We start from the raw sequence: 22601 nt of genomic DNA on the forward strand, positions 1-22601 counted from the left end.
GTGGTGGTATTGGACTGCCCCTGAAGACTGCAAGGCTCACGACTATTTGTAAGAAACAATGAATTTGCAACTGAAGAGTCTTGATGCATTGCTGTGTTGCTGTCTGAGTGCATTAATGTTTGTGAGGTTTGCAGTGCTGAGTGGCTGATCGCTACAAGGAGGTGGCGTCTGGTGCCCGGCTGTCAACAACGCGAGCTCATCCTACAGCAGGCACGCACCGCGCCATCTTTTGAACGCCAGGCTGGCCTTTAACCTTCATTGGCTTCATACGCTTTTGTGTGTGCTCTTTGTCGAGCTTCTTGTACTTCAGTTGGCCAATGCTGCTGCTGCTACTGCTTGGTGGCTTCTACCCAAGTCAATGTTGTGTCAATGCCAAAGGATGCCCGCCCACCAACAGCTGCCACCACTGCAGCTGGTGCACGCACAGCAACGAAATAAAATGCAATGTAATTTTATCTCAACTGGCTTCTTATGTGGTGGAATACCATCACACCATTGCAGAACGCTCTGGTTCCTTGTCCCCCTTTGGTCAACTAGCGTGCATGTGTGCAAACCGACTCGTCCGAACACCCATTCTCTCCTGGAATCGATTCCGTACCAGGGTTTTCGCACAGCTCTAGTTGTTGATCTTTCTGCAGAACGGCGTCGAACTCTATCTATCAATCTTGAGATGTCTTCGAAGCGTATCCTACAAGTCCGCAAGCACAGCGAGCAAGGGGCGACTCCACCAAAAAAAAAAAGACAAGGCGGACCGTGCGAGTTTGTCAGTGACGGCCTCCGGTCCCGCGATTTCTGCCCTCCAGCATGATCGAATCAAGGTAGGTGCCAGTACAACGCTAACCACATATCCAAAAGTCTTCGGTGCGGCGTGCTCACTGAACAAAGGATCTTCGCAGGCCAGCGTTGACCGGGTCCTCGGGCCAAGGTGACGCGTCGAGCGATCAACACAATACTTCGTACATAGAAGGAAGTCTGAAGATCACAGTTGGTTTTGGTTGTTGACAGCTACGAAACGCCAAGTTGCTGCAACTTCGTCATGTCCATCTGCCTAGACAACCTCCTAGTAGCAGGCCTCCATCGTCATCGCGCCCGAAGACCGTCAATCGAACGTGCCAAGAACCGTCTTTTTCCACATCGAATAATAAACTCCTTAAATGAGGAGGCCACCTCTTGATCGGTAACACTTTCAGAATGGGTTTACGAACGACCCCAGTTAACGCCGAGCGGAATTACACAAAGACACAAAACACCGTAGGGAATGGCCTGAAGATGGCGGGAAATTTAATCATGGATGCAATTTCTGGCTCTCCCAAAAGCCTTATTAGGGCTCTTTTGCTACCTCCATTACGTACTATAGCTACGGACCTTCTAATGCTTTCCCTAATAGCAATCGAAATCAAGCACCAGCCAAGCATCTCGCGCCATAGCAGCGGAATCTTATATTTGACCCGGGCAGGACCATGGATTCGCTGTTCTTTCTGGTAGCTACCGAGCCAAAGGCCGAGCGTGAGCGAAATCTGGGATGGCTACTTTTCGATGAACCGCCTCTCCTTCTTCCGGTTGTGGATTCCGCAACATGTTACCGCGACCAGAAAGAGATGAAGCGCGCTGTTGAATATGTCATTAGCATCAAGGTCCGAAAACAACTCGGCCGTCCAGTGGGTTACTCACGCTTCCGTGATGGCAAGGGCAAGAGCCATTTGGTTGAACCGTGGCGCAACAGAATCCGTATAGTCTGTGCCATTTGAGAAGAAGTACCATTCCGACGCGTTTGTCAAGACGTGTGTGGCAATCGCTGCAGAGACAGCCGTATAGCACATGCAGAGCAAGACATCCGAGGTAATGGCTACACTAGCCGGCATTCCTATTCCATGGCGTAACAATACGGTCGTGGTCTCGATACCGTTCCAAGGGAGCGACAGCAATGCCTTGGCCATCGTTAGAGCGACGAGAGCATGGAGGTGTGATATTGTGCCATATACGTACCACGAAGCCCAAAAGAACAAGCGGAAGGATGAGCGACTCGATGCTCGGCCCAGCCGATATCGCGGCAATCGCCACGCGGGCGATAGAGACGTGGATGAGCAGACAACAGATGGCCGACACGCCGCGCAACACTACCCCAAGCTCCCATGCGTGCCTGAGCACCCACCGGGAAGCGCCACGGAAAACATCGCCAGTCGCCATCGAAGTGTGCTGGAGACTTAAAGACTTAATCCAGGGATAGCTGGGTGTTCAGGCGTCGGTCGAAAGGAGACTATTGCCTCGCAATGTCGTAGTAATTTACTCGGACATCAGGAAGCAGGAGAGCTGCGCTGAGGAAGAAGGATGCGTGGACTTTTAAGGCTCTTACTTTGCCTTGCTCGTATGAAGCAGTGCACCGCAACACGATCTTAAGTCTTGGCATGAGGCTCAGCCCACAGCTCGTCGGCCGTTGTCCGTGGTCCAAGGACGCCATGATGCACCAGACTTGAACCTGGCTCGGTGGGTCTCGCCATCGTTAAAAAGTACCAGACAGTGTAGGGGACACCGAGCGCATATAGCGCCTTCATCAGTAGAAACTCGTCTCCAGGTACGGTGCCCGGCAAACTTTAAGAGACCAGTGGATTCTAGTTCTTGCCTGACTTTGCTAAATTTAGCCGTTGCGTACAGTCCAGGAAACAGTGTCAGGAATGTAATGACAATAGTGAGCATACCGGAGCGTGCTGCTAGACTATGCCCATGCTGTCCATATTTGCCATACAGTCAATTGATGAGCTGGAACTATTTTGGGGAGTTGCGTCTCTCATATTGCAAACCATCGTGAGTCTCTTAGGCGCAAAAAAAAAAGGTTTTGCTTCAAGTTTAGGCAGTAGTAGCTGCCTGAGTAGCTACCTATCTACTACCACTCAAGGGAGGTGAGAGGTGAGACATGCGACAGGCTTGCAATTGCGGCGACTTACTTCGTACCTGTAGGGCAGGCCACCATGGATGCCAAGTCGTTCGTATAGCATGGCCGTTTGTTCCATGTCGTATTGAGATTGTGGGTATTGAGCGCCCACCAGGCGAAAGAGGGAAGGTTGAAACTCGGGGCAGTGCTCTCGTATAGTTCGCGATTTCCCAAGACCAATGGCCGTCCGTCGCGGCCCAGATGCAAGCGCAGGGAGAATTCCAGTACAGCGAAGCCCAGCCATTGCCTGACTCGTGTTTAGGAGACCCGGGAAGCAGTATGATGAGCATTGCCGGTTGCCCTTATTGCCATGGTCGTTATATTAGCGCTCGAATTAGCAGCGAGAAATCAATTGAAGTTTACATTCGTTTGTCTACTCGAAACACTCGGTCTCGTGAGACCTTTAGTTGTTAACGTCGGGAGAACTTACGAGGCTGACTTGGAGCCATCCAGATGTCGTGACCTAAGCGTGAGCGCGTTGACGGCCGTCAATGTATCAGATGGAGGCCTCCTCAACCACGAGTCATAATTGAAGACGACTACAATGACGATATCGACACGACAGTGGCTCCGCTTACGTTACTGCGTTACTGGAAAGGACGGCATCAGCAGCAGCCCCCGCTGTTGCCGTTACAGCAAGTTCAAGGATCTCTTTCGCATGCCAAAGGGGCGTGTATTAAGAGGCCCATTGTACGGCATCAGCACGTTACAATTTCCGGCGCACTCTCTACTGTGGTCCGAGCAGAAAATTTGGTCCTTGTCCACGTCGTTGATTCTTTTACCCTCACTAGTCTAATCTAGTCTGATCTTGATTGGCATGGAACTCAGCCCAGAAACTCCATCACAGAGTCTTATTAGTCGCTTCCAGAAGCCAGGGCGAGGTGGTGGCCCAAAAAATGATGCTCACGCTTAGGTTTTTCTCTGCATAGTCCACAAATTCGGCCTTTGTGAACGGCTTGTGCGTATATGGGTTTTCTTCCTTCAAAGTTGGCTCCTGCACGGCCACGACAGTGATGGGCAGACGGTCATGATACGCCCGGATAAAGCGGTACGAGTTGTTCTCTTGTCCTGGCTTGAAAGGAATCAAGTCCGGCCCACCGACACCCACGTTGTGTTTTGCCAAAAAGTCGAATGACGTATTGAAGCGGTCCTTGGCATTACCCCAGCCGTCGGGCCAAAAGTTCATGTACTGCACAACGTGCGAGTGGTTGAAGACGGACCTCGCGTAGGCAGCGTTCTCGAGCGAGCCGCGGAAGTAATCCTCGTCAGAGTAGTTGTTGCTTTTGTGGTCAACCTCGATGGATGTTTCGGCGAGGTTGATGCCGTAGATGCGGTTGTCGAGCTTCGCTGCCATGGCCGACAGCAATGCCTGAAAGCGCTCCCGAACGCGGGGATTCCACTGCTGCGCCACGGAGCCGTTGACCGTAAACTTTGCCGCGCAGTTCTCGCCGTCACATGTTGGCGCGCTGCCGTTGTTGTAGTAGGGCGTCTTTAGGTAGGACGGCACGGGGTCGTACTGGGGACTGAAGCTCCGGTCTTGGAGCTGGACCCAGAACTTTTTCCCCTTGGCGCGCACTCGTGCGAAATCGTCCTCGAGAGCGGTGAAGTTGTACTCGCCCTGGGCCGGCTCGAGGCTCTTCCAGCTGTAAAGGGACTGGACGCCAACGAGATCATCGACTCTTTCGAGGATATTCATTGTGGCGTTATCGAGAGGACTGCTATACAGCCAATGCTCAAGGCCATACGCCTTGAACACGAGAGACTGGCTGGCAAGGGTGAACCAAAGGAATTTCATTGTATCGGTGGTCTTGAATTGGTGCTCTTGGATTGGTGCTCTTGAGTTGGTGCTCTTGAGTTGGTGCTCTTCAATTGACAGTATTATTAGTGGCACAGCGCACCGGCTATATAGTCAGACAAGATGGCTGTCGACCCCTTTAAGTAGACTCGGGCAAAGAGCTTGGCAACTTCCAAAATGCAGAAACAACGACTCCACGGTCAATGGCCTACGAGCCATACCATCGCCCATCAGTTTAGTTCCTAGATGATACTGCCACGGGGCACCTGTCTTGGCTCACCGAGAATTCAAGGCATTGCCATCGATGACGTTGGCACTCCTTTCCTCATTACCTTGCAACATGTGGGCACCTCATCTCAATGTGGCGTCAATGGAAGGATGCGGCAGTGCTCGCGCCCGGGACGATCTGGCGGCGGCAAATGCGCGTGGCGAAGTCGCTCCAGCAGAGGTTTTGACGAATGAATGTCCTAGCCTGTAGGACATGACGCAGCGAGCATTAAACGTACGCGGGTCCCCGCGGCCACCGGCCTTTCCCGCGGAGGCTAAGGCGATAGTCCTCGGGAAACAAGCCCTAACTCAAAGTTTTGAATCAATCCACTATGTCGGTAGGCTAGTTTGACGGGCACGACTTTCACTTTGCCTGTCGCCCTTTAATAACATGCACTCGCCTACAGGAGCCGTTGCCGTACATAACGTCGCAGGTGAAGGAACTAGACGTGACATCGCGTCAAGCCGTTCATCAGGCGCATTCAGTTGATGGCGGATTAGCGCTGCTGCTTGAGAACCCATCCGGGCAGTGCAACCTCGTATAAACCCGTGTCCAGGCCCACCCGTCGTAGTCAGACAAGACGAAAGAGCCTCAGGTGTCAAGGCCAACAACCGGGTATGGCCTCACGCTGCACAGGTGCCGCCTGCAGGCACGACGCTGTTGCCTACAGTGAGTCATGTCTACAGCCTCAATGGCACAGGTATAAGAACAGTAGACTCATGCCAGTATCAGATAGAAAATCAAGCATTCCCCTGCCCACGGTTTTCTTCCCTTGTGTGTGGCGCATGGTTACAGGCATGGAAATGCCTCCTTGCGGCCAGGCAGTGTGTGCCAGTTGAGATGATGGTGTTGCCCGACCTCGATTCATGATAAACGAACCAGGTTCGGAATGCGCAGTCAAGGTGCGCCCTTTGTATCAAATGGTATGTGAGATCCAAGGTCAGCCAGAGTCTTGGGCAACTTCTTAATCCCGCCCCTATCCATGCGAGTTGTTGAGTCCGGCTGTGTCAAAAAGAAACCTGAACCTGGATCGCGTCGCCGCTTGTGCAAGATCCGCAACGCTCTCGTATTGTTCGCTTGGTGTCCTGGTTTAGGTTTAAAAATAGCCTTGTCGCGTGATTTTCCCGCACACGGTAGGCTATTTTTCCGCCTATCGCAAACAGCAGGGTGGTGATAGGCACTTCAGATGTGAACATGGAATTCGCTGGAGCAGGGTTATCCTTAGGAAGAGTACTGCTGGTCTGCCCATTACCGGCCGAATAGAACAACGGCATGATGCTTCTACTGGAATAACTTGGGCTAACCTACCGTCAACACGGCAGCGGCCTTCTCCGAAAGTTATCTATGCCGTCACCCCGTTACCAGGGGTTTCATCACTACCACCCTACCTTGACTCGTTCGAGACTTGTACAAAGCCGTGCACTGTATAGGGGCTTATGATAACGTGGCGCCGGTATGCTAGCAGAGCTTAATTTACTTACCACTATATTTCTACATTACTGTAAATCGTACGCAGCAACGCAGCCTCGAAAGCGGCTCAAGTACTCATATCTGGTTCGCAGGCACTCAAGTCATAGCGCCTACGGTGGAAATTAATCACATAGCGGCCGCAAGATCGAAGCCCGGCACCTACGTCTTCCGCGTTCACCAGCCTCGCGGACGGTCCAGACGGTGGGGATGCAGATGGTGGCGAGGACTCGTCAACAGAGAGGCTGGGAGCAGGCGGTACGTGTATCGCCGGCATACCGATAGGAACATGTGCCTTGACCGCAAGCCTGGTCATTTTCTTGATGTGGGCGTACAGAAGACGCCGAACCAAAATATCAGAGGCTGGATAGCCACATAGTCGCCACGACGAGGACTGTCGCTGGGCCGTGAAGCAGGCACATAGTTCAGCCATCCCAGCTGCAACGATACGTAGACCGGGCGACATTCAGATGAGCGGGTCGAGTACTACGTGCGGCGTTTCTGGGTCACATGTCATACGCAAGAAGACGGTTTGCCAATTTTCCTTTACTTTATTCTGAATTACCCTTGTGATAAACGATCCAGCGAGTGCCCTAATCCGATGCCCCAATGGCGCCAAGCCTCTTTGCCGATCGTTTTCTGCCTTCCACTCAACAAGGTGATACACAGATTGTGTCCCAAGTGCCGTGTTGAACAAGCTACATCAGTGTCGGTAGGCCGTTAGGTGCTCGTGCGATCGTCGTCGTATTCGGTGCATGCTTCTTCCAGGTTCAAGGCCCTGGAGCAACCGTCTTGGTTAGAAGTGAAGAACCTCGCATGATCTTCAACAAATGACAGGGACTGAAGATGGCGGTTCAACTCATCGAGGTTCGGGAACTGACCCATATCAACGCATCGCTGCAGTTCCTCGGCAGCGGCAGGCTGCTTAGACTCTAGGGTTCTGTGGATGGCGGCGACGAGGAGGGTGTTAGGGGGCTTCGGAACGTGGTGATTGATCAGCGACCATACCAAGTTGATTTCCTCGAGGGTTTCTTTTGTGCCATTCGTAGGGTTGACATCGAAGTTTTCAAAGTACTTCAGCATGGCAGGGACGGCATCCTTGGGGAGCACGACCTGGGTGATGGCGTCCATGGTCTCGGCGGGCGTCGCGGCTTGGCCCCAAAGACCGGAGCGAAGCAGCGCCTGTTTGACCTTGAAAGAAAGGCTGTTCCAAATGTAGCACGTGGTCGCGGCTTGGTCGGCGCGAAACGAGTTCTGGCCTGAACGAGGAGCGGAGTCGCCCTTACAGCCGAGGAGGTGCTCCTTGAGTCCGAGAGCTCGGAGGTTGATGTACAAGGTGATCTTCCACTCCTTGTAGTTTTCGATGCCCCTGAGCTGCTCATCGCCGGTGATGTTGGGCAGCGCGACGGCTTGTGCGACGGGGGAGGTCCGAGTGTAGGTTGGGGCGGCCATCTTGCTGGCGGCTTCGTACTCGTCAGAGCTGAGGTCGGACATGGTGGACGAACGGACGGGCGAAACGCTAGAATGTGACTTCCGAGCGACAGCGTAGCGTGATTTTTTCTCAACACAACCGAGTTAATTGCAATGTATCAAGACGATACAAAAGTGAGCTGCGTTGCGTCCTCGCTTACCTCGTGGAGAGATGGGCGAGAGATGTGCGCGTTGTGTGCGGACCGTAAGCGTGGGCAGAGCAGAGTACGATGGGAGAAGAAAGAAGAACGGCTTTTGTTTTTGTATTTGTTGTTTCTCCGTTTGCTCCGCGCAGTTGCTGGGGCTCATGGTGCTGAACAGCCGGGCTCGGCACCAGTTGCTCTCTGAACGGCCGTCACGTGTGCACAGCTGGTGCGCGGCTGACACCAGCTGCGTGACGCCTAAGGCCTGAGAACTTGGCTACGCTCACCGCTCCCCGTATGTATGCGTGAAGGGGATATTATTGTTTGGTATTGTTACCGTACCGCACGCGAGTGCCTGAGGTTGACCAGGTGCTGACAGCTGCGAGGGAGGCCGGCGGCGGACAGCTGTGCGCGCCGCATCACGCTCGCATTTCAATGTTCACCACATCAAAAAACAAAACAAAAAACTTATCATCCTTAGGGAAAGAGAATGCCGCGTAGTCTATAGAGACTTCTTTTATTTGAAACATTTTTCGCGGCTGGGGAGTTACGCATGCGTACAATATATGCAGCAGATATATAGTTTTTGCAGCCCTGGTGCAGCAGGTGGTGAAAAGTCGCTCGGGTGCGATGTTACGTAAGCGCGTCATTGCAACACCAAAAATCATCGTGGTGATGCGAAGCCGTGGTGCAGAAATGAGGGGTGAAACAGCCTCATCTTTGGTGGTGTCGCTGTTAATCAAACGGATAAACTTCGGGTGTGGAGGGGCAGAGTGCGGTGATGTGGGTGAGGGGATGCGACGAGGAGGGGGGATGGATGGATGGGGTCGCGGCAGCCTAGAGGCGAAACGGATGATGGATGGATGGATGGATGGGTGAGTACGCAAGAAGATTGGGAAGGTCCTCGTTCGATGACGACGACGTGATGGGTAAGTCGTCCGTCGACGGAGTTGAGTCACGGGCTGAAGCCAACAGAGGTCCAAAAACACCAAGGCCAAGGTCAAGGCGCAATACCAACGGCATCGGCAACGATAAGAGGAGACGCTCTCCGGTATGGTGTCATGTACCTCCTAGGTGATGGCATGACCCCAGATACAACAAGTGATAAACGAGGCTGAGACGTGTGGTTCGCCTGGGTTGCCGGGGGATGATGGATTCGGGCCGGGCATCGCAGGTATAAAAGGGGGTTGCCCGCCGCTCTGGCACGCAGGTTCGGCGCAGGCGGATGGATGAACTCTCTCTCCTCGACGTCGATCGACGACGACAGCAACAAGACAGACAAGACAGACAGGCAGGCGAGTCGGGCAGCGGGAGATCCGACGAGCGAGCCATTTCCTCACCTTCTGGCGGCGGCCCATGTCGAGGCGAACCGGAGCCCCGTTGGCAGCCTGAACGGAGCCCGTCGACTTAACTCCAGAGGACGGAACGGCAGCAGGACCAAGGGAGAGATCGCTCTGGCACATGCCTGCCTGGGTCGAGGTTGCTCCCGCCGACGCCACCCACCCACGGTGCACCCTCTCTGTCGCTCCTACTCTCAGAGTCCGAGACCACATTCGAAGGTACATTCCTGCAGGCTGCCTGGCTGCCTGCGCCTGGCACCACCACCACCAGCAGTGCCTGCGCGCGCGAGCCAGCAAAGAAACCTCCACCCGTGCCGGAGCCCGTTGTCCGGGACGAGCCCCCGTGCATTCCGCAAACTGGACCCAGCGGCGCGCGCCCACCCTCCAGCGCCCTGAGCTCCACTGTCAGCCCTCCTGCGTCCCGAACCCCCCACCAGACACTCCGCGTCCCCCGCGTCACGTGCGTTGGCGCGTCCGGTCGGCACGGACGGGCGGGCGAACCGTACGGAGCTCGCAGGCTGCCGCGTCGAGCGCAAACGAGTGGCGCGCTAAAACACGCTACGGTGCCTGCTTCAGGTACCCTTGGGGTGCCGAGACAGCGCCTGCGGCAGCGGCCTCTAGCGGTACCTAAGCACTGTACCACGGGCGCTGCGACTTACACACATGGAATGGGCAGTCAATCTGACGAACAATCGCCATTGAACACCCATTGACTATCTATTCATCGCTGGCTTTGGGGTCCCGGGACTCAACAAAAAGATTTTGCTTCAACCAGCTGCATTCAACCATTTCCTTGCTCGCCAGTCCGCTTGTCTGGCACATCTTGCCTTCCTCCATCATTGACGCCCACGCAGCGCCACCACTTCCAGCGAGGGACCCAAGCAACACAGCACCACAACAAGCACCAAGCATTGCTCTTCATTCGCATCCTACCGTCACGCCTTCTCTTCATATACACGTGTTGTTCCACCTGCAATTCATCGAGGAATTTTGTTCTTTCTTTTCTCCCTCTATCGCTCCCTTTTATACTGAGGTGAGTGACGTCGTGGTGCAGGCGGGCCGCCACGCACCACCCTTAGGTTTCTGGCGCCGGGCCCACCCGCGCAGACGCGACTTCCAGGGTGGATTTGGCGCGTCACGAACGGGCACCCGCGGCACGAAACGAACTCACGCAGCATGACAACCCGCCTCCCCAATTTGAATCGCGCACGCCTCAATTAAACTACGCCTCTCCACACCATACCACCGCTTCTCGCTTTCTTGCACCCATTAACGCCCTCTTCTTTTTCTTCCTCTCCCCATCAATTACCTCTGGCCTACTCTCTCTTTTACCGACCACGCTTCCTCCTCGTCGATTATACCGAGCATCGCGACGACGCGCCCACCACCGACCTGCCTACCTCTCTGCTCGCCCTTGAACGACTTCCCCCCGCCGCGAGGGGAGCTCCCGGCACTTCATGGCGACGCCCCGGCCACACGCGCCCTCTCCGGGCTGCAGTGTAGGCTGGAACGGGGCCATGATGCCGGCTCCCGCTCAGGTCCCGAGCCAAGTTGACGAATCCGGCCTGCAAGTCAGGTCTATGAGCCGTACGCCCATGTCCCCCTGCTCCGCGTCTCTCTCCCTACTCTCAGCCTGCTAACCCGACTCGCCGCCGCAGTCAAGGTCCACTACACCTTCGACAAGGACTCCAGGGTCAACTGCCTCGCGCGTCACCCGCACACCTTGCAGGTGCGGACCGTCCCCGTCGACGAGACCGCCTCGATCGGCATTGTCGACCTGCGAGCATGCATCCACGCCATCATGGACTGCAGCCCCGAGCTCGCCAGCCCGGATACCGACTACAGCATATATGCCGTCGACTACTCCGAGCCCAACACGCCCTTGGTTGGCCAGGGCATGCTCTCGCGGGCCCTCGACTCGCTTCGCGGCAACGGCGCGCCGCCCAAGATGGTCATCGGACGCGTCACCAAAAACCTCCTCGCCATGTTCAGCGGCGGCAACAAGGAGACCCTCGAGGTCAAGCTCACACTCTCGGCTTCTGCCAAGCCCGTGCGCCACCACGCCTACGAGGCCATGCCGTCGCAGGATATGGGCATGAATGCCCAGCACCATCCAATGCCCGTGCAACACCACAACATGCAGATGGAGCACCAAGACGCGGAGCCCCGATACGTGGAGAGACCCTCCGAGCAGGCCATGACGCCCTCGGGCGCTTCCGAATGGGACTCTTTTATGCAGTCCAATCCCCAGCTGGGCCACACAGCACAAGTCGCCCGTGTCGCCTCGCCCGTCTACTCGCAGGGCCGAGCGCCGATGCCTAATCTTGCAGAGGCACCAGCGCGGCGGCCCCTCGCCCCGACCGTGCAGCTAGACAGCCAGAGCCCTCCTCTCCCGCAGGCAGAATACCAGCAAGCCATGTCGCCTGCCGCCCACGAAGTCCAGCGGGTAGCCCCGATCCCGGTTGAACCCGGCGAGCAGCCCAGCCGCCCTGCCTCGAGACCTTCGAGCCGAGCTTCTAGCCGAACACGGACGAAGAAGCCGCCGACAGGACGCCCCAGAGGCCGCCCGCGCAAGCGCCCCGCGGATGGAAACACCTCGGGCGCCGAGGAACCCGCCACTGAAGGCGAAGACGCCCAGCCCAAGAAGCGCGCAAGGACGACCAAGGCCACCGTCGTTGAGGGCAAGGCTCCTACCAACCCCTTTGCCACCGGTCCAGAGTCACTCCGCGTGGCTGCCAGCACGTCGGGGTCGCTCAGGAACTTCCGTCCTCTTGCGTCGTCCTCCCATGAGGCTGCAGGCAGCCATCTGCAGGAGGTTCCCCGCGCCCCTACTCCGGTTCCCGACGGGGGTCCCTTTGGTGGCGCGTCGGGACGGAACCAAAACGCGAGCAAGCTGCGACGAGAGTCCACGCTTAGCCAACAGCATTCTGCCATCGCATATGCCGATTTGAGACTACAGCCGCTGTCGCCTGGCCAGGAAGACGGCCGCTCGCCCGAGTCTGTTGCCGTCACACCCTTTTCCGAGGGAAGCACTCCCGACATCAGCTCCTCACCTCCGATGCAGCGCCGGGCACCTATGATCCGCTCAAGCCCGCCTGCTTCAAGTCCTGTCCTGCCGCCGATGCCCACGCGAGCAGAGGACGAGCCTCCTGTGACGAGTCTGGCCAACGATGACATGGGGGATCTCTTTGGCGAGGAGCCTGCGCAGCCAACAACCAAGGCCATTGAGCCGTCCCGACCAGCTGCTGAGCAGCAACGTGCCCCCACAAGAGCACACGGGGTCCCTATCCAGATCTTCCAAATACAGGATGGTCCAGAGGGCCAGGACATGGTGTTTCTACGAAGCATCAATGGCGCGCCGCTGCCGAATCATGTTCCCGCGCCGTATCACGACCAAGTCGCGCCGGGCTACCCACCCTCATATCACGGTGTGCCTCACCACGCGGGCGCACTGCAGGAGCATCTGCAGCAGTTTCCGCCCGTACCACCACCTTCTAGCGACGCTCCGACCCTGCCGCCTCTCAAGGACGAGCCCGCCCCGAAGCGAAAGCGTGCTCCGGCCAAGAGGAAGCCCAAGGCAAAGACGGCCGTTGTTGCCGAACCGGCCATTATGCAGCCCACGCCGCCTCCGACCACTGATGCGGCGAGGCCCACAAGCCCAGTGCGAAACCAATTTGCCCAGAGCGATGCGACACTGAGCCTGGAGGCTGATCCAGAGCCGATGCGGGGCGTCGTTCACACCGACAGTCTCGGAGATCGTGAGATGGTGGAGGCCCCCAAGCAGGCGCCCCTCGAAAGTACTTCTCCCCAGGAGACGTCTCGTCAGCAGACGACAGCATCAATAGAGCCTCCAACGCAGCCGGCCCAACCTCCCAGGCCGGCCAAGTCGCGCACGTTTGCTCGGTCCCAATCAGCAGGAGCCTTGGCTTTGCCTCAGGTGCCAGCCAGCGAGCCAGCTGGCCCCTCATCATTATCACGGTCCACTATAGCTCATCCGGACCCCCCGGCTCCCACGATGCTGAAGCGCGCTACCTCATCGGGTCCTCTCGCGCTGCCAATGCCCGCGAGCGATCCCATCGGACCCGGCAGCTCCAACCTCCGTGTTTCCGAGTTGCATCTGCCCGAGCCTGAGCCGTCGAACAGCTTCCTACCGCCCGTATCCTCTCCTCCGACAAGGTCAAACAAGAATATCGTCAAGAAGAACGCCATCAAGCAGCGGCTCGAGCAAGCCATCAACGCCGGCGAGTTGCCGCCATTTTGCACAAACTGCGGCAACATTGAGACGCCTACGTGGCGCAAAATCTGGGTGCAGGACCAGGAAGGATCGCTACCTGAGGGGGTCGAGTTCTCGGAGAAGCCAGGCATGATCACCGCGTTCGAAGTGGTTGAGCGAGACGAAAAGGACAAGGTGACCAAGTACCGCGTCATCAAGAAGAGCCTTGCACCAAAGGAGGACAAGACGCCCTGGCAGGAGCTCTTGCTGTGCAACCCGTGTGGCATCTGGCTTTGCAAGAGCAAGGTCCATCGTCCGCGAGACCGCTGGGATAAGGATATTGAGAGGCTCGGCCAGGAACGCCGCAAGAAGGGCACCGGCCGCACCGTCCCGCGACCAAAGAAGCCGCGGTCGAAGAGCGACCCGCAATCCAACCTCACGTCCGAGGCGTATCTGCCAACCGATGGGCTCGGCCCGCTGGAGCCCTCGTCGCCCAAGCTTCCTGAGACCGGCATGGCTCCGACGGATGCTCCCCAAGACGACAGGCAAGCGGCCGCGCCGCGCGCCACGTCCGCAGACGCGATTTCGAACCCCGGATCAACACACTCGCGCGGCAGTGGTACCGTGAAGAGCCCTATCGATTTGGCATTCGATGAAGCCGTCGGCAGCACTAAGAGACTGCTGTTTCCTTCACCACGGAAGGATGGCGAGATGAAGGTATTGGGCGAGGTGGATGTGAACATTGTGCAGATTTCTGACGAGTTCCAGCGGTTGAAGCAGTATGTGGAAGGCGAAAAGCAGAACGCTGCAGAGAGCGCGCCCGAGGAGAACAATGACGACGAGGTCGACTCCCTGTTTAGGAGCCCAGTGATGCGGCCGTCGACGCCTCCGCCCAGCGGGAAGCCGAATGCGGCTGCCGGGCCTTTCAAGACGCCAACGCGACCGACGCCCAGCCACCGACCGATCACTAGAAGTGTCACCAGGAGTGCATCTAAGTCGTTGCGGTCCGGGCGGCAGGTCCCAGAATCGCCAAGCCAGGCGCTGCTGCTGCCACAGCACACGCCTACCAAGACTCCCCGGGCCGGTGCCGGGGTCCCAGGAAGCGTCAGCATTAGGAGAAGCCCTCGCAACCACCAAGGGGCCTTTGAGGAGACGCCCATCTCACGAACTATCAACGAGGCATTCTCCGAGTTCTCGGATCCTGTCCACTTCGATGTGACTGAGAACATGGACCTCAGCCTACTGCCTGCGCTGGATATGACGTCGGACATGCTCGACTACTATGCGTTCTTTAGCACGGACGGCATGATGCCCAGCTCTCCGACGCAGGGCAACCATGCGAGCCTCGAGTACAACGGCACGGCTAGGGACTCGAGCCGGTGGCCCATGGACAACTCGGCGCAAGAGCATGGTGGGGACTTGTGAGCATCGCAGAGCACGGCAAGCTTTTTGAGTGTGCGCGGGGATTGAGAGCGGGCGTCTCAAAACTTTACGACGAATGAATGTTTTCTGAATCAAGCATGGGTGTATGGAGTTTGAAAACGCTGCCGGGCGTGGCAGACGTTGGATTATGGGAATGATGTGTACCATGGCAATACCAGGGGGCGAGTAGAGCTGACAGATGGAGTCAGTCCGAGGGGGCTGAGGAATGAGGATTGAGGATACTGACGGGCCAGCGCTGCCTGTTGGGATACGTACGAAGAAGTGGCTTGGGATACATGGATTCCCTACAAACTTGCTGTGGCGAGAAATACAATGGCTGCGCAACAGAGCGCATTGGCTTTACATTGTTCATTTTTCATGTGTGTGTGTGTGTGTGTGTATGCATGTGGCTCGCTGTCCGTGACATCAAACTGACAGGACATCCTGCTCCTCTGGCGACGGTAGAAATGCAGAGCTGCAGTTGGACGCATCAGTGGGGCGGCCACTTAACGCGCTTCTCCTGCGACGCGTCTCCCAGCCGCGTCCTCCACACACCCCACCATCCATCCACCACCGAAGCGGCGACGCAATACCACGACCGCAGCATCTCACAATTGAAAGTGAGCAAAGGTTCGGAATCCGTGTGGCATCGATCTCGTCGCCAGGCACTGCATCGGAGACACGCTGCGAAGCCCACCCGCCTACCCATCATGGCGGACGCGGAGATCCAGTCCCGCTTCGCGCCCCCCAACAAGCCGCTCGAGCCCGACGTCGTGGCCGAGCTGCAGTCCATGATGCGGCTGCACGACCTGCCCGCCGAGGACCTCTACTACAAGTGGGACTCGTACTGCATCAAGCTGGACCTCGACGCGCAGGACGTGTCGCTGCGGCACGTGCGCGGCCTCAAGCAGAGCATCCAGGACGAGCTCGACAGGGACAGCCGCCGCCAGCACGCGCAGCAGCAGGTCCGCACGGAGCGCAAGGTCAATGCCACGCCCAAGGCGGGCGGCGCCGACGTCTTCGGCATGCTGGATGGCTTGGTGCCTAGCACGCCGGCTACGGGCGCGAGCAAGCTGAGCAGGGGGGCCGGCAGCGCGAGCGCGGCGCGGAGGAGGATCGATACCCCCAAGGGCGGCGCCGCGGCGGGGAGCTCGCCGGCTGGCGGCATGAAGGACCAGCTCAATGCCATGCATGGCGTGTCGTATGTGTCTCTTTTTGGGCCTTGTAATCCGGGGGGAAACTTGGTTGGACGTGCTGACGAGACGCAGAGTCTCCTCCTTCAGCGACAGGACAAACCCCGGCGAAGTCATCGAGATCCTCAACAACCAGCTGCCCGCCGCCGAGGCGCCCATGGCCCCGTACGCCGAGCCGAGGATCAAGCTCGCCGCGAGCTCCGACCAGAAGAAGATGGCGTACCGGCCGCTTGCCATGAAGCTCTCCGAGGCGAGCGAGATCCTCGACGACCGCATCGACGACTTCCTCGCCCTGGTGCAGGAGCACCACCAGCTCGAGGACTCGGCGTTTGGCAACGCCGCGGCGCAGAGCACGACCGAGGTCGTCGCCGTGGGCCGCATCGCGTCCGACTCCCTCGAGGGCAAGCTCAACGCCGCGTCGCTCGTGCTCGAGACGTCGCGGCGCACCGGCATGGGGTTCCGCGTGCCGCTCAGGACGGACAGGCTCCGCGCGTGGAGCTGCTTCCCGGGCCAGATCGTCGCCCTCAGGGGCAGCAACGCCACGGGCAACGAGTTCGTCGTCAACGAGGTGCTCGAGATTCCGCTGCTGCCCAACGCGGCGTCCTCGGCCGCCACCCTCGAGGGCGTCAAGGAGAAGCTGCGAGGCGGGCCCGACGCCATGGAGTCCGACGCAGAGCCCGCGCCGCTGAGCATCATCTTCGCGTCGGGCCCTTACACGGCGGACGACAACCTCGACTACGAGCCGCTTCACGCGCTGTGCAGCCAGGCCGCCGACTCGTACGCCGACGCGCTCGTCCTCACGGGCCCGTTCCTCGACATCGACCACCCGCTCATCGCGACGGGCGACTTCGACCTGCCTGACGAGGCCAACCACGACCCCGACACGGCCACCATGGCCACCGTGTTCCGCTACCTCGTCGCCCCGGCCTTTACGCGTCTCGCGTCCGCAAACCCGCACCTCACCGTCGTGCTCGTCCCGTCGGTGCGCGACGTCCTCGCCAAGCACGTCTCCTGGCCGCAGGACACGGTCCCGCGCAAGGAGCTCGGCCTGCCCAAGTCGGTGCGCATCGTCACCAACCCCATGACCCTGTCCGTCAACGAAATGGTCCTCGGCGTCTCCAGCCAGGACGTCCTCTACGAGCTGCGCGCCGAGGAGCTCGCCCCGCCCAAGACCGCCGCCGGCGCCGGCGGCGACCTCATGAGCAGGCTGGTCAGGTACCTCGTCGAGCAGCGGCACTACTTCCCGCTGTGGCCCGCCGCGGACAGGGCGCGGCTGCCCAAGACGGGCACGGAGGAGGGCGTCGCCACGGGGGCGGTGCTGGACGTGAGCTACCTGAAGCTGGGCGAGATGGTCAACGTGCGGCCAGACGTCATGCTCGTGCCCAGTGCCCTGCCGCCGTTTGCAAGGGTGAGTGAGCCTTGTCCCGTCTCTCCTCTCCTCCTCCTCTTCTCTCTCTCCATCAATGTTTTGACCTTTTCACCCACCCTCCCCGTGTTCGTCCGATCGCGTGTGACCCAAATGCTAAACGCAGAGAATGTGACAGGTCGTCGAGAGCGTCCTCGCCGTCAACCCAGGCTACCTGTCCAAGCGCAGGGGCGCGGGCACGTACGCGCGCATGACGCTGCACCCACCCAAGACGGAGGGCGAGCACGGCGACACCATGCTGGGCCACAAGGTCTTCCACCGGGCGCGCGTCGAGATTGTAAGGATATGAGAAAGAAAGCGTAGGGGGGCGAGAAACAGGGAACGCCATTTGGGGAGCTTGATTGGTTCCGGGGCGCAACAAGGGTCGACGTGTTTGATCATCTCGCGCGCGCTCGCTCCCATCCATGTAAAGGGTAGGCGTGCGGCGTGAAAGGGGGGGTATATTGCTTTGTAACTTTTGGGGGCCATCATGACACTTTCAGTCTTGATGGCTCCTGATGTGACAACACGTTTATGAATACAACAACGCGCAGCAAGTGGCGGCAGGTGGTGGTGGTGTACCCTTGCCTGTCCGTCATCTGTCTGCCTCGACGTCCACCCGCCGCCTCTTGTCGCCGTCGGAGCGATTTCCGTCGCGGGACGTGCTCCTCTTGCGGCTCCGCCTGTGGTCCTCCTCGCCACGTTCCCGCCTCGGCGACCGCGACCGTGACCTCGTCCGTGATCTGCGCCGGCGGTAGCTGCTGTCGCCACGATCCCTCCGATGGTCTTCCCCGCCGCCGCCGCCGTGCTGCCTCTCCTTGCGGTCCCCCAGGGGAATCGCATTGGCGCCCTTGGCGTCCCTCTCGTCGGGCTTGAACCTGTCGTCGTCAGGCCTGAACCGGTCATCGCCGTCAAACCTACTACCCCCGCCACCACCACGGCCCCCGCCGCGACGATCAAACTGTCCCCAGCTGCCCGTGTCCTCGGAGCGCATGTCCCTGTACTTTGTGGCGCCCTTGCGGCCGAGCTTGGTCATGTCCCTACGCTGGAGATACTCGGGGAGGGCCTCGCGGTTGCGGACGTCGTCCTGGATGCGGCTGCCCATGATGTCGCGCTGCAGCAGGCCCGCCGCCTCCGTCTCCTGCTGGAAGAAGGCGCCGCGGTGGTAGTACTTTTGCATGAAGCTCATCTTTCCCTTGCCGTCCTTTTCCTCGCGCTGGCGCGCCAGGTGGGCCTCGTCCTCGGCGGCGCGCTCCTCGGCCGTGAGGTTGCGCCGGCGCTCGACCTCGGCGAGCTCGCGCTCGCGCTCCTCGATGGCGGCGCGCGCCCGGCGCAGGCGCTTGAGCTCGCGCACGCGCCACGCCGCCTCCTCGGCCTCCGGATCGAGCCCGTCCGTCGTGTCCACGTCTGAGTCGGCATCGTCGTCGTCGTCCCAGTGCTTCTTGCCCGCGGCCCGCGCCGCGAGGTCCTTTTTGATCTGCTCCTCGACCAGGGCGTCGGCGGCGGCCTTCTTCTTAGCTTCCTCCTCGGCGAGGCGCGCAGCTTCGTCTTCGGGGCGGTCCTTGCCTCCTGCGGCACCGGGCCCGTTACGTTGGTTCTTGGGTACGAATTTGGGGCGCATCATGAGTCGTCTCGGGGCCTCTTCCTCTTCGCTGCTGCTGCCGCTGCCGCTCTCTTCTTCTTCCTCGGATCCGCTCGCCTCCTCCCCCCCCCCCTCCCCGTCGCTATTCTCGTCTTCATCTTCCGTCACAAAACCCTGCTCGGCGGCGAGCTTCTCAGCCTGCTGTGCGGCGCGCCTCCGCGCCTCGGCCTCCTTCTCTAGCTCCTGTCGCCGCGCGTTGAGGTCTATGCCGCCGAGACCCTTGCTGATGATCTTGCCCGCGCTGGCGGCCTTGGGCGGAGGCGGCACCTTGCGCTTCGGGGCGGCGGCGGCGGCGGGCGCGTTGTCGTCGTCGCTGTCGGACTCGGAGGAAGAGGAGGCGCCGGTGGGTTTGCCGGCAAAGTGGCGCCCCGGACGGATGGGGTTCGCCGTCATTCGCTTAGGCGGCATGATGGCGGAGGGTGTGCGACGTGGGTGTGCGTCTCTTTGCGATTTGGGAGGATGAGAATGCAGCAAGCAGTCACGTCACGTTGGAATTCGAGGCTACTGAGTCCACGGCACTTTCCAATGTGAGGCAAAAAAATATGGGGCGCAGACGATACCTAGGCAGCGTGCGGCCCGCTATCGCATCCCTGACAGGCCTGGGCACACCCACCTTGAGCCTTCTAGCTCCAGGGGCCTGTAGTTGCACAACACCATCCGCTATCCGCCTGTCCTGTGCGCCCGCCTGCCTGTTTCGGGCGTCGACCGGGTCGGGTTACCCTACACTCTCCAGATGCACATATATTCGTTCGGGCTTGGCCAGCGAGTCGGAAGCAGTCTCCGTGTCTTGATGCTTTTACAACAGATAACGCGCCTCCGGCGCAAACTGGTGAAAATACGTAATTGCAGCCGTGCGCGTCCCAGGTGTCTCGTTCTTGTGCAACGGAGGTGGCGGCGAGTTGTGTGGCAGCGCAGGCAGGTGAAGGCCTCCGCGTGCGAGCGCACTCGCTCCTATCTGGGGCGGGCGCAGAAGGGCTGAAAAGGATGTCAGATCGGCGGCAGCGCGAGGCACTCGCACAAAAACGACGACGGCTCTCGAGCAAATGTGACGAACGGGGACGTAACAACGGACTGAAACACCTTTGCGCCCGCAAAGGCTGAATGGGATGATGCTTGCATCGCATGGCGACGAACCACAGCTAAGCTCCCGACGAAAGCCCATGCTCAGGTCCATACCTACGACGTACGTTCGTACGCCGACCTAGTTATACTCACTCTGCCTGCGCTGTGCCGCAGGAGCTGCGCTGCTTATCGCGGTTGCTCCCCCCCCCCCTCTCCCAGCAGCATCGTGCAGGGGCACGTACGCTGACGCCTTGCGAGGCAGCACACGCACATACATACTACATACTGTGCCGGGGCAGAATGTGTGCGAGAGAGAGAGAGAGAGAGCGGACGAGTGCGTGAGCGCATTTATGTCACAGCAGTCGACGGATTTGGCGCGCTGGGGAGGGACGGCAAAAGGTACAAGACGGGAAGCGCTCCTGCGGGTGGTGCCTGTTGTGCTGTGCTGGCTGCTGCTCCATGCTTTTGCCCCTCACCTCCCTCACTCACGCCTCTGGGCCGCGTCCCACCCCCACCACTTTCGATATCAAGCTACTACGCGCGCACGTATCGTATTGCACACACCTACATAGAGGCGAGGGCACATTGACCTTTTCGACAGACAAGCAGTGGCGCACACTTTGCTCGCAACAGACAGTCAAACCAGACGACGAGGACTCGCAAACCACACTGACCATAAAATACTCCAAATCCACCCACCTCCCAGGACCGCACACAACAACAGCAGCAGAAGCAGCAGCAGCAGCAACAGCATGGCCAGAGCAACCGTGCTCATCACCGGCGCCACAGGGCTGCTCGGCCGCGCCGTCGCCGAGCACTTCCGCACCAGAAGATGGATCGTCAAGGGCCTGGGCTTCTCGCGCGCCGACGGCGTCGACGTGCTCAAGGTCGACCTCAATGACGAGCCAGCGCTCGCCAAGGCGTTGGACGAGGCCAAGTCTGTAACTCCCGTCCCCAATCCATCTCCCCGGGCCCCTTGTAACGCATCGGCTCCGCTGCGACGAACCCACCCGCTGACCTGCGTCAACCCATGAACCAAGCCCGCGGGTCATCGTTCATTGTGAGCGCCGCCGCCTTCCCGCCCGCCTCGAGCACGCTGTCTGACTTGTTACGTATCAGGTGCGGCCCAGAGGTTCCCAGACAAGGTCGACAAGGATCCCGAGGGTGCCAAGGCCCTCAACGTCGCTGCCACCGAGAGCCTCGCCTCCCTTGCGGCCCGCCGCAAGATCTTCATGATTTACATCTCCACCGACTACGTCTTCCCTGGCACGCCGGGCGACGCACCGTACGAGGCCTTCTCCAACCCGCGCCCGACTAACCTGTACGGGGAGACCAAGCTGGACGGCGAGCGCGCCGTGCTTCACACGTTTGCGCAGCTGGGCAAGCAGGGTTCCGCCGTTGTGCTCCGCGTCCCCGTGCTGTATGGCCACGCCGAGACGCCGGCCGAGAGCGCCGTCAACGTGCTCATGGAGGCCGTGTGGAAGGCCCAGACCGAGGGCGTCAAGATCAAGATGGATCACTGGGCCGCGCGCTACCCGACGAACACCGAGGACGTCGGACGCGTGTGTCGCGGTAAGTTACGTTGTGTCTCACGACGCAAAGTTCCCCTCCCCCGCGATGTTGTGTGTCTCATATACGCCGCCCTCATTTCCCACGCTTTGGCATGCTGCCGCGCATATGGATCGCCCGGGGACTAACTGCCTCCCCGTGTCCAGACGTGGCCATCAAGTACCTGAGCGCGCACACCGTTCGAGACAACCTGCCCCAGATCCTGCAGTTCTCGAGCGAGGACAAGGTGACCAAGTACGAGATTTGCCGGCGCTTTGGCGACATCATGGGTTTGTCGACGGCGAACATCGAGCCCGACACGCAGGGCAATGACCCCAACGCCGCGGTGCAGAGGCCATATGACTGCCACTTGAGCACAAGGGGCCTTCAGGAGCTCGGCATCGACGTGTCGGCCGTCAGCTTTACCGACTGGTGGCGACGCGAGGTTGGAGCCTTTCGCAAGTAAAACCGACAGTAGCAATGACATCGACCCGCGGTGGCCCGCACAGTGACGCATGGAGCCCAGGCCGAAAACGAAGGCGAGAGCAAGGGCGAGCACGAGTACGAGGGATGGGGAGGATGATTTGCGATTCCCGGGTTGAGCATGGCGCACCCTGTGGCCAGCTGATGTCGTTGTAGATGACGGGCCGCGGTCTGGTGTCTGGTTGGCTGGCAGATTGGTTCGGGAGTGCAAGAAACCGTTC

At 59.2% G+C, this 22601-nt stretch overlaps 8 protein-coding genes across 9 annotated transcripts; 3 read left to right on the forward strand and 5 right to left on the reverse strand.

Moving 5' to 3' along the window:
• Window positions 1-1271: 1271 nt before the first annotated feature.
• JDV02_005076 (uncharacterized protein) lies at window positions 1272-2511 on the reverse strand. The gene is made up of 3 exons (XM_047986331.1): window positions 1987-2511; window positions 1672-1928; window positions 1272-1608 (listed from the first exon to the last, which is right to left on the reverse strand). The coding sequence occupies exons 1-3, from the start codon at window positions 2185-2187 to the stop codon at window positions 1527-1529; spliced, it is 540 nt and encodes a 179-aa protein (XP_047842311.1). The 5' UTR covers window positions 2188-2511; the 3' UTR covers window positions 1272-1526.
• Window positions 2512-3684: 1173 nt separating this feature from the next.
• Window positions 3685-5145, reverse strand: JDV02_005077 (uncharacterized protein). Its single transcript, XM_047986332.1, has 2 exons — window positions 5005-5145; window positions 3685-4932 (listed from the first exon to the last, which is right to left on the reverse strand). The coding sequence occupies exon 2, from the start codon at window positions 4722-4724 to the stop codon at window positions 3771-3773; it is 954 nt and encodes a 317-aa protein (XP_047842312.1). The 5' UTR covers window positions 4725-4932; window positions 5005-5145; the 3' UTR covers window positions 3685-3770.
• A 1895-nt stretch (window positions 5146-7040) lies between these two features.
• Window positions 7041-8382, reverse strand: JDV02_005078 (uncharacterized protein). Of its 2 annotated transcripts, XM_047986334.1 has the most exons (3): window positions 8091-8382; window positions 7341-8019; window positions 7041-7237 (listed from the first exon to the last, which is right to left on the reverse strand). In XM_047986334.1, exons 2-3 carry the CDS (start codon window positions 7951-7953, stop codon window positions 7230-7232), a joined length of 621 nt encoding a protein of 206 aa, XP_047842314.1. In that variant the 5' UTR covers window positions 7954-8019; window positions 8091-8382; the 3' UTR covers window positions 7041-7229. The 2 variants fall into 2 exon arrangements, with proteins under 2 accessions (XP_047842314.1, XP_047842313.1); XM_047986333.1 differs by having other exon boundaries at window positions 7041-8019.
• A 917-nt stretch (window positions 8383-9299) lies between these two features.
• Window positions 9300-15411, forward strand: JDV02_005079 (uncharacterized protein). Its single transcript, XM_047986335.1, has 3 exons — window positions 9300-10999; window positions 11071-14342; window positions 14394-15411. The coding sequence occupies exons 1-3, from the start codon at window positions 10870-10872 to the stop codon at window positions 15048-15050; spliced, it is 4059 nt and encodes a 1352-aa protein (XP_047842315.1). The 5' UTR covers window positions 9300-10869; the 3' UTR covers window positions 15051-15411.
• A 23-nt stretch (window positions 15412-15434) lies between these two features.
• On the forward strand, window positions 15435-18269 carry POL12 (DNA-directed DNA polymerase alpha subunit pol12). The gene is made up of 3 exons (XM_047986336.1): window positions 15435-16248; window positions 16316-17648; window positions 17785-18269. The coding sequence occupies exons 1-3, from the start codon at window positions 15452-15454 to the stop codon at window positions 17953-17955; spliced, it is 2301 nt and encodes a 766-aa protein (XP_047842316.1). The 5' UTR covers window positions 15435-15451; the 3' UTR covers window positions 17956-18269.
• JDV02_005081 (uncharacterized protein) lies at window positions 17450-19752 on the reverse strand. The gene has a single exon (XM_047986337.1). The coding sequence runs from the start codon at window positions 19693-19695 to the stop codon at window positions 18241-18243; it is 1455 nt and encodes a 484-aa protein (XP_047842317.1). The 5' UTR covers window positions 19696-19752; the 3' UTR covers window positions 17450-18240.
• Window positions 19753-19922: 170 nt separating this feature from the next.
• On the reverse strand, window positions 19923-20651 carry JDV02_010853 (uncharacterized protein). The gene has a single exon (XM_047992592.1). It carries the CDS (start codon window positions 20459-20461, stop codon window positions 20084-20086), a length of 378 nt encoding a protein of 125 aa, XP_047842318.1. The 5' UTR covers window positions 20462-20651; the 3' UTR covers window positions 19923-20083.
• Window positions 20652-21101: 450 nt separating this feature from the next.
• JDV02_005082 (uncharacterized protein) lies at window positions 21102-22363 on the forward strand (the record flags this gene model as incomplete). The annotated part of the gene is made up of 4 exons (XM_047986338.1): window positions 21102-21286; window positions 21390-21409; window positions 21469-21921; window positions 22065-22363. 4 exons carry the CDS (start codon window positions 21102-21104, stop codon window positions 22361-22363), a joined length of 957 nt encoding a protein of 318 aa, XP_047842319.1.
• Between the last annotated feature and the right edge of the window lie 238 nt (window positions 22364-22601).

This window comes from Purpureocillium takamizusanense, chromosome 4, assembly GCF_022605165.1.
Source record: "Purpureocillium takamizusanense chromosome 4, complete sequence".
NCBI classification, from domain to species: domain Eukaryota; kingdom Fungi; phylum Ascomycota; class Sordariomycetes; order Hypocreales; family Ophiocordycipitaceae; genus Purpureocillium; species Purpureocillium takamizusanense.